General features: G+C 45.4%; 1 protein-coding gene across 9 annotated transcripts in view; it reads right to left on the reverse strand.

Moving 5' to 3' along the window:
- The window catches only part of LOC100029755 (zinc finger protein 260-like), a 30,349-nt gene extending 19,034 nt beyond the window's left edge, over positions 1–11,315 (reverse strand). The window contains exons 1-7 of one of the 9 annotated variants that reach the window (XM_056825808.1): positions 10,133–10,256; positions 7,175–7,346; positions 6,692–6,808; positions 5,246–5,394; positions 4,658–4,780; positions 3,142–3,268; positions 303–425 (exon numbers count right to left, since the gene is read on the reverse strand). In XM_056825808.1, coding sequence (XP_056681786.1) covers positions 303–425; positions 3,142–3,268; positions 4,658–4,780; positions 5,246–5,383 — 511 coding nt within the window. In that variant the 5' untranslated portion in view covers positions 5,384–5,394; positions 6,692–6,808; positions 7,175–7,346; positions 10,133–10,256. Of the gene's footprint in view, positions 1–302; positions 426–3,141; positions 3,269–4,657; positions 4,781–5,245; positions 5,395–6,691; positions 6,880–7,174; positions 7,347–10,132; positions 10,257–11,040 lie in introns of those variants that run through there. The other 8 variants (XM_056825807.1, XM_056825809.1, XM_056825812.1 and 5 more) reach the window with 8 other exon arrangements.
- Positions 11,316–14,125: the final 2,810 nt, after the last annotated feature.

Below are 14,125 nucleotides of genomic sequence, written 5' to 3' on the forward strand. Positions count from 1 at the left end.
TAAACAATCAGAACCAAACTTTGGATATACCATTTGGTCAAAAATGCAAGATGGAACATTTTAGAAATACTTTTACATACAATAGCAATGAAACCTCATAATGGATCTGTGACACAGACAGGACCCCAATTCTTATCCTAATTCACAACTCATGACATAAAAAATGAACAGAGTTGGAGGATTGTGGGTGATCTTTAAGTTCACACTGACAAGTAGTGATGGCACCCCTCGAGGCTTGGGAAAGACAGACGTCATAGTTTTTGGTGGGAACTTAGCCAGGGCTGGGGATAAACTCCACTCACCTGGGATAGGGGCCTCTAGGTCCCAGAAGCAATTCCCTCTAACTCCTGGGTCTCTGCTTGGGTCAGACTGTGGTCTTACAGGGGGGTGGGAGCCGCGAGGTGGGGAGATTTCCTCTTTGTACACTTGTGGGAAATTAGAGAGAGAAGGCTCAGGAGAGCTTCCAGAGCCCTTCCCCTGGCTCAGAGGAGACTCTTCCCTACAGGAGAGGACAGGGAGCCTCAGGCTTGGAAAGGACCTTGGATGGGACAGGAAGAAGCCTCCCCACCCCCTCTGCTATTCTCTTTGGCTTTATTCAATTCAAAAATTACATTGGGTGCACAGGGTGGATTGAGAGAGACTCCTAGGTGGAGAGGCTACTGGGTAATGAGGGGCAGATGATACTAGACAGGGAGATAGGCATCAGGTTGGGGTTGGGATGAAACATGTTGGCATTTGTTCTGTGCCCAAAATTAGAACTCCTTCCATGGCCTATGGGCATGGGCATCTCCCCTCACTCCAACCAGGCTCATGTTGGATGCTTCTCCCCTTGGACCTTTCAAGAAGGGTAGGACCAACCCCTCCCCCATCCTGTGACTGCACTCCTCTCCCCCCTTCTGGCATCTATCAGGGGCGGGGGGAGGGGGGGGTACGGCATTCTGTCCTCTGGGGAAGAGTAAATCCCTGCCATGGCTCCTGGTCCAGAGAGAGTCTGGCCTAGTAATGGTATTACTGGATCAAAAGGTATACATTATTTTGTAGCTATTTGGAAGTCATTCCAAATTGCTCTTCAGAAAGAATAGAACAATTCACAAATCCAACAGCAGGGCATTAAATGTTCTAATTCTGCCACATCCCCTCAAATGTGTTTAACTTCTTTTTATTGTCATACTAGCCAATTACTTAGGGGTGAGGTGATGGTTCAAAGTTCTTTTAATTTACTTCTCTAATCAAGAGGCATTTATAACATTCCTTCATATGGTTATTGGCAGCTTTGACTTCTTCATCTGAAAACTTATGAATAAATAACCTATGATCATTTGTCCATTGGGGAATAACTTGGATTCTTATTAAATTGTCCTAGATATTCTTTGATTTTTTTTTTGGATTTCCAATTTAGTCTTTACTTGGGGATTTTGAATTTGTTCTTTTTTCATTTTTTTCCTCTATCTTATTGATATAAGTATGCTTGGATATATAATTTTCCTTCAAGTACTGCTTTGGTTACATCACAACTTTTGATATGTTGTCTCCTCATTGTCATTCCTTTTTTTTTTTTTAATAAAAAACCCTTACCTTCTATTTTAGAATCAATACTAGGTATTGATTCTAGGCAGAAGAGTAGTAAGGGCTAAGCAATGGGGGTCAAGTGATTTGTCTGAGGCCAAATGTCAACCCAGGACCTCCTATCTCTCAGCCTGGATCTCAATCCACTGGGCCACCCAGCTGCCTTCTGTCATTCCTTTTATATCATTGATTGTTTGCATCATTTGTTTGTTGACCCACCCTTTTCATCAATTAGATTATTCAGTTTCCATTGAATTTAAAATATTTCTTTCCATTAATTCTCATTGACTATACTTTTATTGCATTATTACTGGGAAAAAGTTATAGTTATTATTTCTGCTTTTTTGCATTTCATTGTGAAGTTTCTATACTTTTAAATGGTTTTTTGTGTATTTTTCATGTGCAGCTTCAAAGAAGATATATTCCTTTACTATTCCATTCAGTTTTCTCCAGATATCTATTAAATGTAATGTTTATAAAATTTCATACAATTCCTTTCTTATTTTTTTGGTGAGAATTCTGATAGGAGAAGGTTGAGATTCCCCACCAGTATAGTTTTAATGGCAATTCCCTCCATATTTCCTTTAGTTTCTACTGTAAATATCTGGAGACTATAACAATTGATGCACATATGTTAAGAATCAATATAGCCTCATTGTCTATACTACCTTTTATCAAGATTCAATTATTAACCTTATTCTCTTTTAATCAGATCTATTTTTGCTTTACCTTTGTCTGAGATAATTGCTACTCCTGAAGTTGAAGCCCAATAGTTTGTCCTCCATCCCTTTTGCGGCTCTTTGTACTTCTAACTTCAAGCAGTGAGTATGGGATGAGCTAATGAAGGCTTAAGAAGGGTACAAGGTCTTGAAGTTGGCTTCTGCCCAGGAACGGGATGTGGATTACTTCCAATTCCTCTCTGTCCTCAGAAATAGACTCTTTTTACCTACCTTTCAACTTATTTTCCTCCAGAGGCTCTCCTTACTCTGCCTTCTTCATTCTCTTACTCTGGAGTTTTAGAAGCACTCTTTTAAGGCTCATTTGAGACTAATGGTGGTTCTTGCTTTTGCTTCCACTCTGCTGCCTTCCTGGCACTGCCTTCCCCAAGAATGCTTTTTAAAAAAGAAATCCTTTCTAAAGACCAGATTCATCCCAAACGGAAAGGGGCTGCCTTGGCAGGTAGAGTGTCCCTTTCAATGGCCATCTGCAAGGAAAATCTGCCTTGGTAGTAACAATTTTCACACAAAATTCAAGTCTAATTAGAAGGTCGACTAGATGACTTTTGTGATTAGCTTCAGGAATGTAAATCTGTAACACTGTTTTAAGTTTTCACCTAAAGCTATCTGAAATAGAAGAGAGACAATTTCAGAAGCAAGAAAGGAAAGTCCCAGCCTCTCATCACAGAATACAAACTTTTTTAAAAATTAAAACCAGGTAGGAGGATAACCCTGTGCAGAGATCAACAGTTTTACTATTTTAATCATTGGCAAAGGCTTAAAATTCTGCACCTTTGGCATGGAATGAAGATATTCACTCAATGGCAGATTCAGAGTTAAATGAGGAAATGGTCCTTACCCACAGAGAGTAGATTCTGCACATTCTCCAGCATCACCTCCCTGTACAGCTCTTTCTGAGAATGGTCCAACAGCCACCACTCCTCCTGGGTGAAGTCCACAGCCACATCCTTGAATGTTATTGACCCCTAAACCAGCAAAAGTCACAAGATTTAGAGCTGAGTCTGCCAAATTCATCCTATCTGTACCTCATCAACTAACTTGAAGAAACTGAAGTATACAAGGGACTCAGCCCAAACTCTTCACCTTGAAAAGTGTCAGTGCCAACACTAGACACCTAGAGCCCAACGGAATGCCGACAAAGGCATTTTGTGTCTGAAGTGAGAATCATGTTGGAGGAGTAAAACTTGGAGAAGTGTCTCACTATGAATTGCTTTCCCCTATGGAATAAGGGAGAGGCTCATTGAGGGAGGAAGGATTCTGTGGAGAATAGAGAAGGTAATCTGAAATCCCTCCTCATCACAAGTGTCCGAATTATTTTGGTAAGAACATTTTATTGAAGTTTGTGAGAATGTAGCAAGTACTGAGTATTCTGGGGGAAAAAATATTACTAAAGCAATGTGGACTGATCAACTGTAATCTATCAGGACAATCCTGAGGGACTTGTGAGAAAGAAGGCAGATTACATCCAAAGAACTGTGGTAGTAGAAACTCAGAAGAGAAACATGATCTATCACCTGGTTCTATGATTATATGATTAGGAGTTTTGGTTTAAAAAAATCACTCTATTCCAAATATGAATAATAAGAAAATAGATTTTGAGCAATAATACATGTGTAACCCAGTGGAATTTTCCATCATCTGGGGGGGGGGTGATTGGGGAGGGGGTGTAGGGGGAAGTTAGAGGCAAGGGAGGGAATAGGAATCATGTAACCATGGAAAAATATCATGAATAAAATTTTTTCAGAAAAAAAAATTTTAAGAATAAAGGAAGCAAAATGAAAAACATTGAGAAAGCAACAGGTTAGATAATCCTTTTAGGTTCAAGATAAATTATTTTCGTAGGAAAAGGAAAGACCTAAAGTTTCTGTATGTTAAGTGCACTCTAAGTTCATGATACTTTAATAATATTTGAAAAGCAGATCTTTTTAGCCTTCCACTTGAATTCCCAAACTTTTTCTTCTATTAAAAACATGCCTTTTCCTGTCTGTGCTCTAACGTGATATGTCACCCCAAACTTCTTCCAAAGTCTCCCTAGCAGGCCTAACTGATATGTCCAAACCCCAAAGGTCAGGAGCAAAGACTGTACCTGGGCTGTCGCTGCAACTGTGGAACACACAGTCATCCCCATCTGATGGAATTTGTCCCACTCAAGGGCAGTTGAATAAATGACTGCACTTGGGCCTCTCTGTCTGGAATCTGGGCTGGCTCATCCAGGCAAGGGCTACCAAGGCAATGCCCAGAACACAGTTGGGGATTGTGGGTGACCTTTGAGGTCACACTGACAGACAGCAAGCAGTGATAGCACCCCTAGACTTGGGGGAGCTTGACCAGGGCTGGAGATGGACTGCACTCACCTGGGAAAGGTGCCTCAGGGTTCTGGGGGCCATTCCCTCTGGCTCCAGGGCCTCAGCTTGGGCCAGACTGAGATCCCTCAGGGGGTGGGAGCCCCAAGGTGGGGAGACTTCCTCTTTGCGTACCTGTGAGGAATTAAAGGGGGGAGGGCTCAGAGGGACTCCCAGAGCCCTTCCCCCGGCCTCAGAGGAGACTCTCCCCACAGGAGGGGACAGGGAGCCTCAGGCTTGGAAAGCACCTTGGACTGCCCAGGAAGAAGCCTCCCCACCCTCTCTGCTGCTCTCTTTGGCTTCATTCCATTCAGAAACTGCATGGGGTGCACAGAGTGGATTGAGGAAGACTCCTAGGAAAGGAGGGTAAAGGGGGCAGGGCAGGAGATGCTGGACAGGGAGATGGGCATCAGGTGGGGGTTTGGGGAAAACATGTTGGTATTTGTTCTCTGCCTGAAATCAGAACTCCTTCCATGGCCTGTGGGCATGGGCATCGCCCCCCACCCCCCCACCCAGGCTCATGTTGGCTGCTTCTTCCCTTGGACCTTTTGGGAAGGGCCCAGACCAGTCCCACCCCAATCCTGTGAATTTTGTACACACCCCATCTGTGTACACCTGTGTGTGGCCACCTGTGGGGGGTAGCCCATTCTCTCCTCTGGGGGAGAGCAAAGCCCAGCCATGGTTCCTGATATAGAGAGAGATGTCCCACCTGACAGGAACACTTCCATGTTTGTCCATTTTCTATGGTCCTTCAAAGTGATGGACACAAAGACACATGTGAGACATAAAGACACTAAGACACAGAGACCTCCCCCCTCCACACACTTACACCCCCAAACACAAGCCCCCTGTCCCTCCTCTCTGGTTGCAGAAACACCAGAGCTTCTCCTTTCCCCTACCCTGACCTCCAGGCTAAATTACCAGCAACTGGACCAACTGGGTCTCCTCAATTCCCAAGAATTAGGGAGCAAAAAGTCACCTCTGCCAGAATGGGAAACTGGGGAGCACCTTTTGCATTGACTCCCTCCCCTCCCCATCTCAAGGAGGAAAGTCCCCAAAAGCCCTCAAGATTCCCAGCATGCCCTGGGACTGCACAGGGGGAGATGCCACAACTTGGGTACTTTCAGGACCCAGGCATTCTGGGAAATAGTCTTCTACAAAGGGAGTGCCAAGACTCAGAGGATGTCCTGCTAGAGGTATTCTGGGAAATGGAGTCTTACTTCCTGGACCTCTAAGTTTGGAGCCTTGGTGGAGGAGGGGCCACACACCAAGCGTTCCCAGTCTCCCTGGCTGCAGCTGGGTCCTTTTATTTCCCTTTCCTTTCTGGTACTTTTAGCTTTAATCCTCCTGGGCCTCTTTTCCTGTCATATAGGAGGCTGCTATGGAAAGAACCACGGAAGCGTTTCTGAGGAGAACACAGACCGAGGGTGAGAAGGGACTCAAGAAGCCCCTAAGCACCACCTCTTCATTTCAGGGAGGAACAAACTGAGGCAGACAGGCTCATCCTTGTCCTGAATGAAGGGCCAGAGGAGGGATGGTGCCGGTGCCGCATTGATCCTAATAGCAGAGTCCTGGAGCAGAAAAGCCCCACTTCCTGTAGTTTAGGAACAATTTCTATGTATTTCTCTGTCAGACCCGGCCCCAAGATGCCATCCAGTCTATGGCTTGTTGCACTTCCTTTGCCTTAAGCATCCCAAAGAACTTCCTTGTCCACAGAATTTGGTGACTAAGTGAAGGGGGCAAAGAAGGTTTTCAGGCCTGAGAGGGACCCTTCCCAAGTCCCCCTGAGTGTGACAATGGCCGAGGGCTGCCTGGACCATCTCCTCATCAGGCTTTCACCAGTTGGGCTGTCTCCGAGGGCTCCAGGGAGGGGCTGAATAATGAGCTCCTCAAAGTCTCTGTTAAACTGCCTGAGCAAGCTCTGGGGTCTCTGGTTACTGGGGAGGCTCCTGACCTCCATGGCCCATTCCAGAGCTGATGCTGGTGTGACCCAGACATGGATCTAAACCAGAAACTGACGCGTGTCACCCCACATCACTCTCTCACGTGACTTCAGTCCTCCCAGGACAGAGCAGCTGATGTAGTTGAGAGCCCAAGCTGGCCAAAGCTGAGCTAGGCTTGATCCATTCCAGCTCCTGCCATCCTCTCCTCTTTCTCCAACATCTGTTTGCATTAAACATGAAGCCACTTCAGCGCCAACAGGTTTTCTCCATCTGCCTTTCTGAGCACAAGCACTGCCAGGAAGAATCCTTAATGTAAAAGCCAGCGTGTGTGCAGGGAGTGAAGGCTGGCCCAGCATTTTATAGAGATTTTCTCCCTCAAGCAAGGGTGCACATTACACAAACTAAGAGGGAAATGGGGTTGACTAAGGCCTAAGTTAATCAGTTTTAAAACTTAACTAAAATATAAGTAAAATGCCTTCTAAAATCATGATTTATACTATGTTATCTTGGAATTACAATTATGATTATCTTAAAAGTATTACTAAAAATAAAATCTAATCACAGATAAGGGTATTTTCTCACTCACAGTTCTGGAATCTCTGGAAATTTAAGATGATGTCCAAGGAGTTACACCTAAAAAGACTAGTGGTGCCTTATGCAGTGAAGAACTGCCCAGTTTGATTAACGATATCTTCCAAAGGGCAAGAGGCTCCTTGGCAGGTACAGGGTTCCCTTCGATGCCCATCTGAAAGGAAAAGCTGTGCAGAGAAAAGCACTTGCTTTGTTAATCAATTATAAAGGCTCACAATGCTGCACATATGGTATGGAATGAAGGCATTTCTTGGATGGAAGAAACAAAGTTTGAGAGGAAATGGTCTTTACCCACAGAAAGCAGATTCTGCACATTTTCCAGAATCACCTCCCTGAACAGCTCTTTCTGAGATGGGTCCGACAGGCACCACTCCTCCTGGGTGAAGTCCACAGCCACATCCTTGAATGTTATTGACCCCTAAACCAATAAAAGTCTCAACATTCAGAGTTGAGCCTTCAGAATTCATCTTGTTCAACCCTCCTGGTAGCTAGCTGTTCTAGCACACTCTCAAGCTGCATCAAAATGCATCATGGCTTGCCAGCCCTGATCTAGACACTTGGGAAGTATAAAAGACAATCTGTGCCCTCAGGTATCATATGATCTCATAGAGAAGCCAATTCACCAACAAATACCTGCAGTGAAAGAGAATTCTTTACTCTATTGTCCATCCCGAGTTAACATTAACTTAAGTACCTCACTAGAGTATGAAGACAGGTACAACTCTCCTTTGTCTATCTTTGATTGAATCAACAAAAGCTTGAACTAGGTGGAGGACCTCACAAACCACTTAGTGAATTCACATCCTCAGAAACTCAATCAGCCAGGATGAGTATTCACCTCACCAGAAGGTGAGAACTTCAAAAGGTGAGAGTTGATACCACAGACACTGCCCCATGGGCAGTACTAGACAATTTGGAGACTGTGATTGGCCCCTGTGCAGAGGGACAAGGACAAGAAGTCACCATAAAAGCAAGCCCTTATATATGCTGGCTTTTGCCTTTCCTTGCAGCTGAACCTCTTTGGAAGCTATTCAGTGAGTTTAACAGAGAGTTTGAGGAGTTCATTATTCAGCCCCGCCCGGGAGCACCCCAAGACATGCAAAAAGCCATAGACTAGATGGAATCTTGGAGCTGGGTCTGACAGAGAAATACATAGTATAGTAATTTTTCATAAAATACAGGAATTGGGGCTTTTTCACTTCAGGGTCCTCCTATTAGGACCAATACGACTCAGTTTGGTCCCCTCTGAAATAAGGTTGGGCTCAGGGGGTTCTTGGGTCCCCTTCTAACCCTAGATATATGTTCTGTGGGAGTAGAAATGCAGAAGAAAAACAAGACCGATCACATGATTTGCAAATATTAATATGGAAATGGGTTTTGAGCAATAATACATGTAAAACCCAGTGGAGTTACTCTTAGCCCGGGGAAGGGAGAGGATGGAGGGTAGGGAAAGAACATCAATCATTTAAATATGGAAAAAAATTCTAAATCCATTAATTATTTTAATTAATTAAATTTAAAAATAAAAAAGAAAAATAGAAAAAATTTAATATAAAATTTTTAAAGCTTACATAATATAAAATGAATGAAAATATAAAATAAAATGAATATATAATATAAAATAAAGAAATAAAATAAAAAATAAAACTATTAAACTAAAAAAAAAAACCGTAGGCACTTTGATCCAGCTATATGACTACTAGGTTTGTATCCCAAAGAGATAATTATGAAAAATGTTTCTAGAAAAATATTTGTAGCTGTGCTTTTTGTGGTAGTAAAAAATTGGAAAACATGAGGGTTCCCATGGATTTGGGAATGCTGAACAAACTGATGGTCCACTGATTGGGGAATGGCTGAATAAAACCATGGTATCTGATGATGATGGATACTCTTGTGCAGTAAGTAATGATGAACTGGAGGATTTCTATGTGAACTACAAGAACCTCCAAGAACTAATACAGAGTGAAATGAGCAGAACCAAGAAAACATTGTACAGAGTAGCTAAAACAATAAAGGATGATCAAATGTAATCCATTTTGCTATTAATAGCAGTGTAATGATCCAGGACAATCCTGAGGGACTTGCAAGAAAGAAGGTTATGCACATGCAGAGAAAAAACAATGGAAGGAGAATCTCAGAAGAAAAACAATTGATTTACACGTGGTTCAATGGGTATGTGATTGATGGTTTGGGTTTTAAATGATCCCTCTATTACAAATATGAATAATATGGAAATAGATTTTCAGCAATAATACATGGATAACCCAGTAGAATTGATTGTCAGCTCCAGGAGGGGGGAGTGAAGAGGGCAGAGACATAATACAAATCATGTAACCATGGGAAAATATTCTAAATAATTTTTTGAAAAGTTAAAAATTTAAAAAAGTAAAGGAACAAAAATGAAAAACTGAGAAAACAAAAGGTTAGAAAATCCTGTTAGGTTCAAGGTAAATGATTTGGGAGCAGATGGTAGCTCAATGGATTTAGAGCCAGGCCTAGGGACGGGAGGTCCTAGGTTCAAATCTGGCCTCAGACACTTCCCAGCTGTGTGACCCTGGGCAAGTCACTTGACCCCCATTGCCTAGCCCTTACCACTCTTCTGCTTTGGAACCAATACACAGTATTGGCTCTAAAGTGGAAGGTAAGGGTTAAAAATAAAAAAAGAACTGGTCCTCAAGATAAATGATTTGAATAGGAAAAGATAAGACCTAAAGTTTCTGTATGTTAAGTGCACTCTAAAGTCCTGATAGTTTAATAATATTTAAAGGCAGACCTTTTAGCTCTCCCCTGGAAAATTCCCAGAACACAGTTGGGTATTGTGTGTAACCTTTGAAGTCACACTGACAGCAAGCAGTGATGGCACCCCTGGAGGCTTGGGAAAGACACAGGTCTTAGTTCTCCTGGATTCCAACTGGGGGGAGCTTGGCCAGGGCTGGGGCTGGACTGTACTCACCTGGGTTGGGGGCCTCTGGGTCCCGGGGGCCATTCCCTCTGGCTCCAGGGTCTCTGCTTGGGCCAGACTGTGGTCCCTCAGGGGGGTGGGAGCCCCAAGGTGGGCAGACTTTCTCTTGTTCACCTGTGAGGAATTAGAGAGGGGGGAGGGCTCAGAGGGGCTCCCAGGGCCCTTCCTCTGGTCTCAGAGGAGACTCTCCCCACTGGAGGGGACAGGGAGCCTCAGGCTGGGAAAGGACCTTGGACTGGCCAGGAAGAAGCCTCCTCACCCCCTCTGCTGCTCTCTCTGGCTTCATTCCATTCAGAAACTGCTTTGGGTGCACAGAATGGAATACAGGAGATTTTTAGGAAAGGTTACTGGGTAATGAGGGGAGGGGAGACCCTGGACAGGGAGATAGGCATCAGGTGGGGGTTTGGGGGAAACATGTTGGCATTTGTTCTGTGCCAGAGATCAGAGCTCCTTCCATGGTCGGTGGGCACCAGCATCCCCTGACTCCAACCAGGCTCGTGTTGGCTGCTTCTCCCCTTGGACCTTTGGGGAAGGGCCTACACCAGCCCCGCCCCCAACCTGCGACTGCACCCCTATCGCCTGGGAGGGGGTGGTGGGAGAGGAAGGTGGGGAGCCCATTCTCTCCTCTGAGGGAGGACAAAGCCCCGCCCTGGATTCTGGTCCAGACAAGAGCCGTCCCTGCCTGATATCAACACATACATATTTGTCCCCCTTCTATGGTAGTTTAGAGCGATGAACAGACACAGAGACACACAGGAGACACACAAACAAACAGAGACCTCCCCCTCTCCCCATCACATACATGCACCCCAGCAAAAGGCCCTGGCCCCGCCACTAGGCACGTGAACCGAAGCTTCTTTCTTTCCCAACTCCCGATCCCGACTGCCAGGCTCAATTACCCGCAACTGGTGCACCCAGGTCTTCTAGCTCCCCAGGAATTAGGGAGCAGAAAGTCTTCACTGCGTTGACTAGCTTTCTCAAGGAGGAAAGTCCCAAAACTCAAATTTGTGAACACTTCAGGAGCAGAGATTGCCCTTAACAAATTCCCAGCATGCCCTGGGAATAAACAAGGGAAGTACCAAGACTTGGCTTTAGTCAGGTCCTAAGCATTCTGGGAAATGGAGTCTTCCACGATTGGAGTGACTGTATAGATGACGTCATTCCAACGGCATTCTGGGAAATGGAGTTTTACTTCCTGATCCCCTAGGTTTGGAGCCCTGGTGGAGACGGGGCCACGCGCCAAGTGTTCCCAGTCTCCCTGGCTGCAGCCGCGTCTTTTTAGTTTCCTTTCCTTTCTGGTACTTTTAGCTTTAATCCTGCTGGACCCCTTTCCTGTGATATAGGAGGCCGTTATGGAAAGAACCACGGAAGCGTTTCTGAGAACACAGACCGAGGGTGAGAAGGGACCCATTTCAGGGAGGACCAAACTGAGGCAGACAGGCTGGTCCTGGTCCTGAATGGGGGGCCAGAGGAGGGATGGTTCCGGTGCCGTATTGATCCTAACAGCGCGTGTAAAAGCCCCACTTCCTGTAGTTTAGGAACAATGACTATTTCTCTGTCAGACCCGGCTCCGAGATGCCATCTAGTCTCCGGCTTGTTGCCCTTCCTTTGCCTGAAGCATCCCAAAGAACTTCTTCCTCTTCCACAGAATTTGGTGCCTCAGTGAAGGGGGCAAAGAGGGTTTTCAGGCCTGAGAGGGACCCTTCCCGAGTTCCCCTGAGTGTGACAAGGGCTGAGGGCTGCCTGGACCATCTCCTCATCAGGCTTTCACCAGTTGGGGTGTCTGGGATGCTCCAGGGAGGGGCTGAATAAATGAGCTCCTCAAAGTCTCTGTTAAACTGCCTGAGCAAGCTCTGGGGTCTCTGGTCACTGCGGAGGCCCCTGACCTCCGTGGCCCGTCCCAGGGCTGATGCTGGCCTGACCCAGACAGGGATCTAACCCAGAAACTGACGCGGCTCACCCCAGATCACTCTCTCGTGACTTCAGTCCTACCAGGAGGAAGCCGTGGAGGTAGTTGGGAGCCCATGTTGGCCAGTGCTGAGCCTGGCCCGACCCCTCCCAGCTCCTGCCATCCGCTCTCTCTCCAACATCTGTTTGCATTAAATATGAAGCCACTCCAGTGCCAACAGGTTTTCTTCATCTCCTTTCTGAGCACACGAGCACTGCCAGAAGAATCCTCCCTGCAGAAGCCAGCGTGTGCGCAGGGAGTGAAGGCTGGCCCAGCATTTTACAGAGATTTTTTTCCTCTATCTTCCCCTCAGCCCTGAGAGGAAGCTGCTCCTGTGACCCCATTGGCAGAGGAGTATCAGGGAGAAGCAGGTGAAATGACTCAACCAGGGTCACTGAGATGGAAATTGTAAAGCCCTCAGCACGTTGCCTGGCACCCAGGAAGCTTTTCTAAATGTAGGCTATATTTGCAGATGGACCCCAACCCTCTCCCTGGTGTGGAGGAGGAGTGGCCCCCTCTGAGGGTGGGGGCAGGGAGGAAGGATCTCCCTGGGAAGGAGGGACAGTGCAGAAGGAAGGGATAGGCTCCCTGAAGATGGCGGGCAAAGGGAGCCTGGGGGTCCCTTCAGAAGAGCTCCAGGGTAGGGGAGAGAGTGAGACACATGGGAGGGGGACGGGTAGAAAGGGCAAGGATGGGTTGTCTAGTGGGGGATCATGAGGAGATAGGAAGGGCAGAGGGGTATCAGGAAGGAACCAGCAGGTCACCCCAAACTCTCCAAACCTCTTGCTAATCTCCTGACCCCAGGGTACTGGTCACTGCCTTAGCATCTGGCCCTTTCTGGTCCTGAGCAGCCCTGTCCAGCTTGGCCCTCTGTCCACAGCTTCCTTCTAGCTTCTCTCTGTCTCTCTTTTCCCTGGTTTCAGGTAGTATTTTTGTGTCCCTCATTCCACAGGAAAGGAAATCCTCACAGCCAGCATTTTTGTGGAACTCAGGAATTTGTTGCAAGTACCTTGTGTGATATTTAAAAAGAGTTAAACTGTGGCATTTAAAAGAGTGGGAGCCATAAGCTGTAAGAATTAAAATGGTTGAGGCTGTAAACTGTAGTGATTAAATGGTTGAAGACTTAAATTGTTGTAGATATAAGAGTGGAAGACTTAATTTGTGGCCACTAAAAGAGTAGGTGAGTAAATTTGACCGCTGAAAATATGTTTTTACTACAGTGTTTTGTTTTAAATCAAATATAAGGTGGTCGCCAGGGAAATATTCCAAATTATGAATATACCCAAGTCAACTGGGTTTTATAGAGAATTTAATTAATAATACAATGAGGAATTAAAGAAAGAGAGAGAGATAGAAAAAGGAAATAAATGAGAAAAGAATAGGCCGGCCCAGGCAGCCCTGGCCAACCCAGGCCTAAGTCCTAAAAGAAAGGATCAGTTAGTCCTTAATCACTCACCATAAGATCTGTTCAAGTGAGGATTCAGAGGGACAGAGTCTCCTCCCCAGAGGGAGTTCCAACCAGAGTCAGCCTCCCTTGAGAGACCTCCTTAGAGATTGTCTTTCTTTCAACAACCTCCTTAGAGCTTGTCTCTCAAGAGCCCCAGAAATCCTGTTTTTCAGCTTTTCCTTTCCTTATAAAGGGAAATTTTCCTTTGTCACCTCCCCTAAATTCTTACATCTACCAATCACAGTAGACGTTTTTCAAAGGACAGACCTTTGTCCACACCTAAGAAGGTGTGGATTTTTGAGTAGTTCACACCAGGAAAGCTCTGAGTAAGTTTCCCTGTTCTTTGTTCCTTGTAAATTCACAAGTTGCCTGACCTTTATAGGTACTTGGCACCCCCTTGTATTAATTCTAAAAATAGGCATGGCTTAAGTATGGGTGTAAGTATTTTTCATTGTTTCAGCAAGGAGTTTTCTCCCCTAAAGTAGTCTTAAGTACAGGTGGAGTAGAGGTCTTCCCATTTCTGATCTAAGTAGAGTTCTCACTTTCCAAATGGGGAGTGGTCCAATAGGGAATTGTCCCAATAAAAAAT

Source organism: Monodelphis domestica, chromosome 4, assembly GCF_027887165.1.
Source record: "Monodelphis domestica isolate mMonDom1 chromosome 4, mMonDom1.pri, whole genome shotgun sequence".
In the NCBI taxonomy this organism is placed as follows: Eukaryota; Metazoa; Chordata; class Mammalia; order Didelphimorphia; family Didelphidae; genus Monodelphis; species Monodelphis domestica.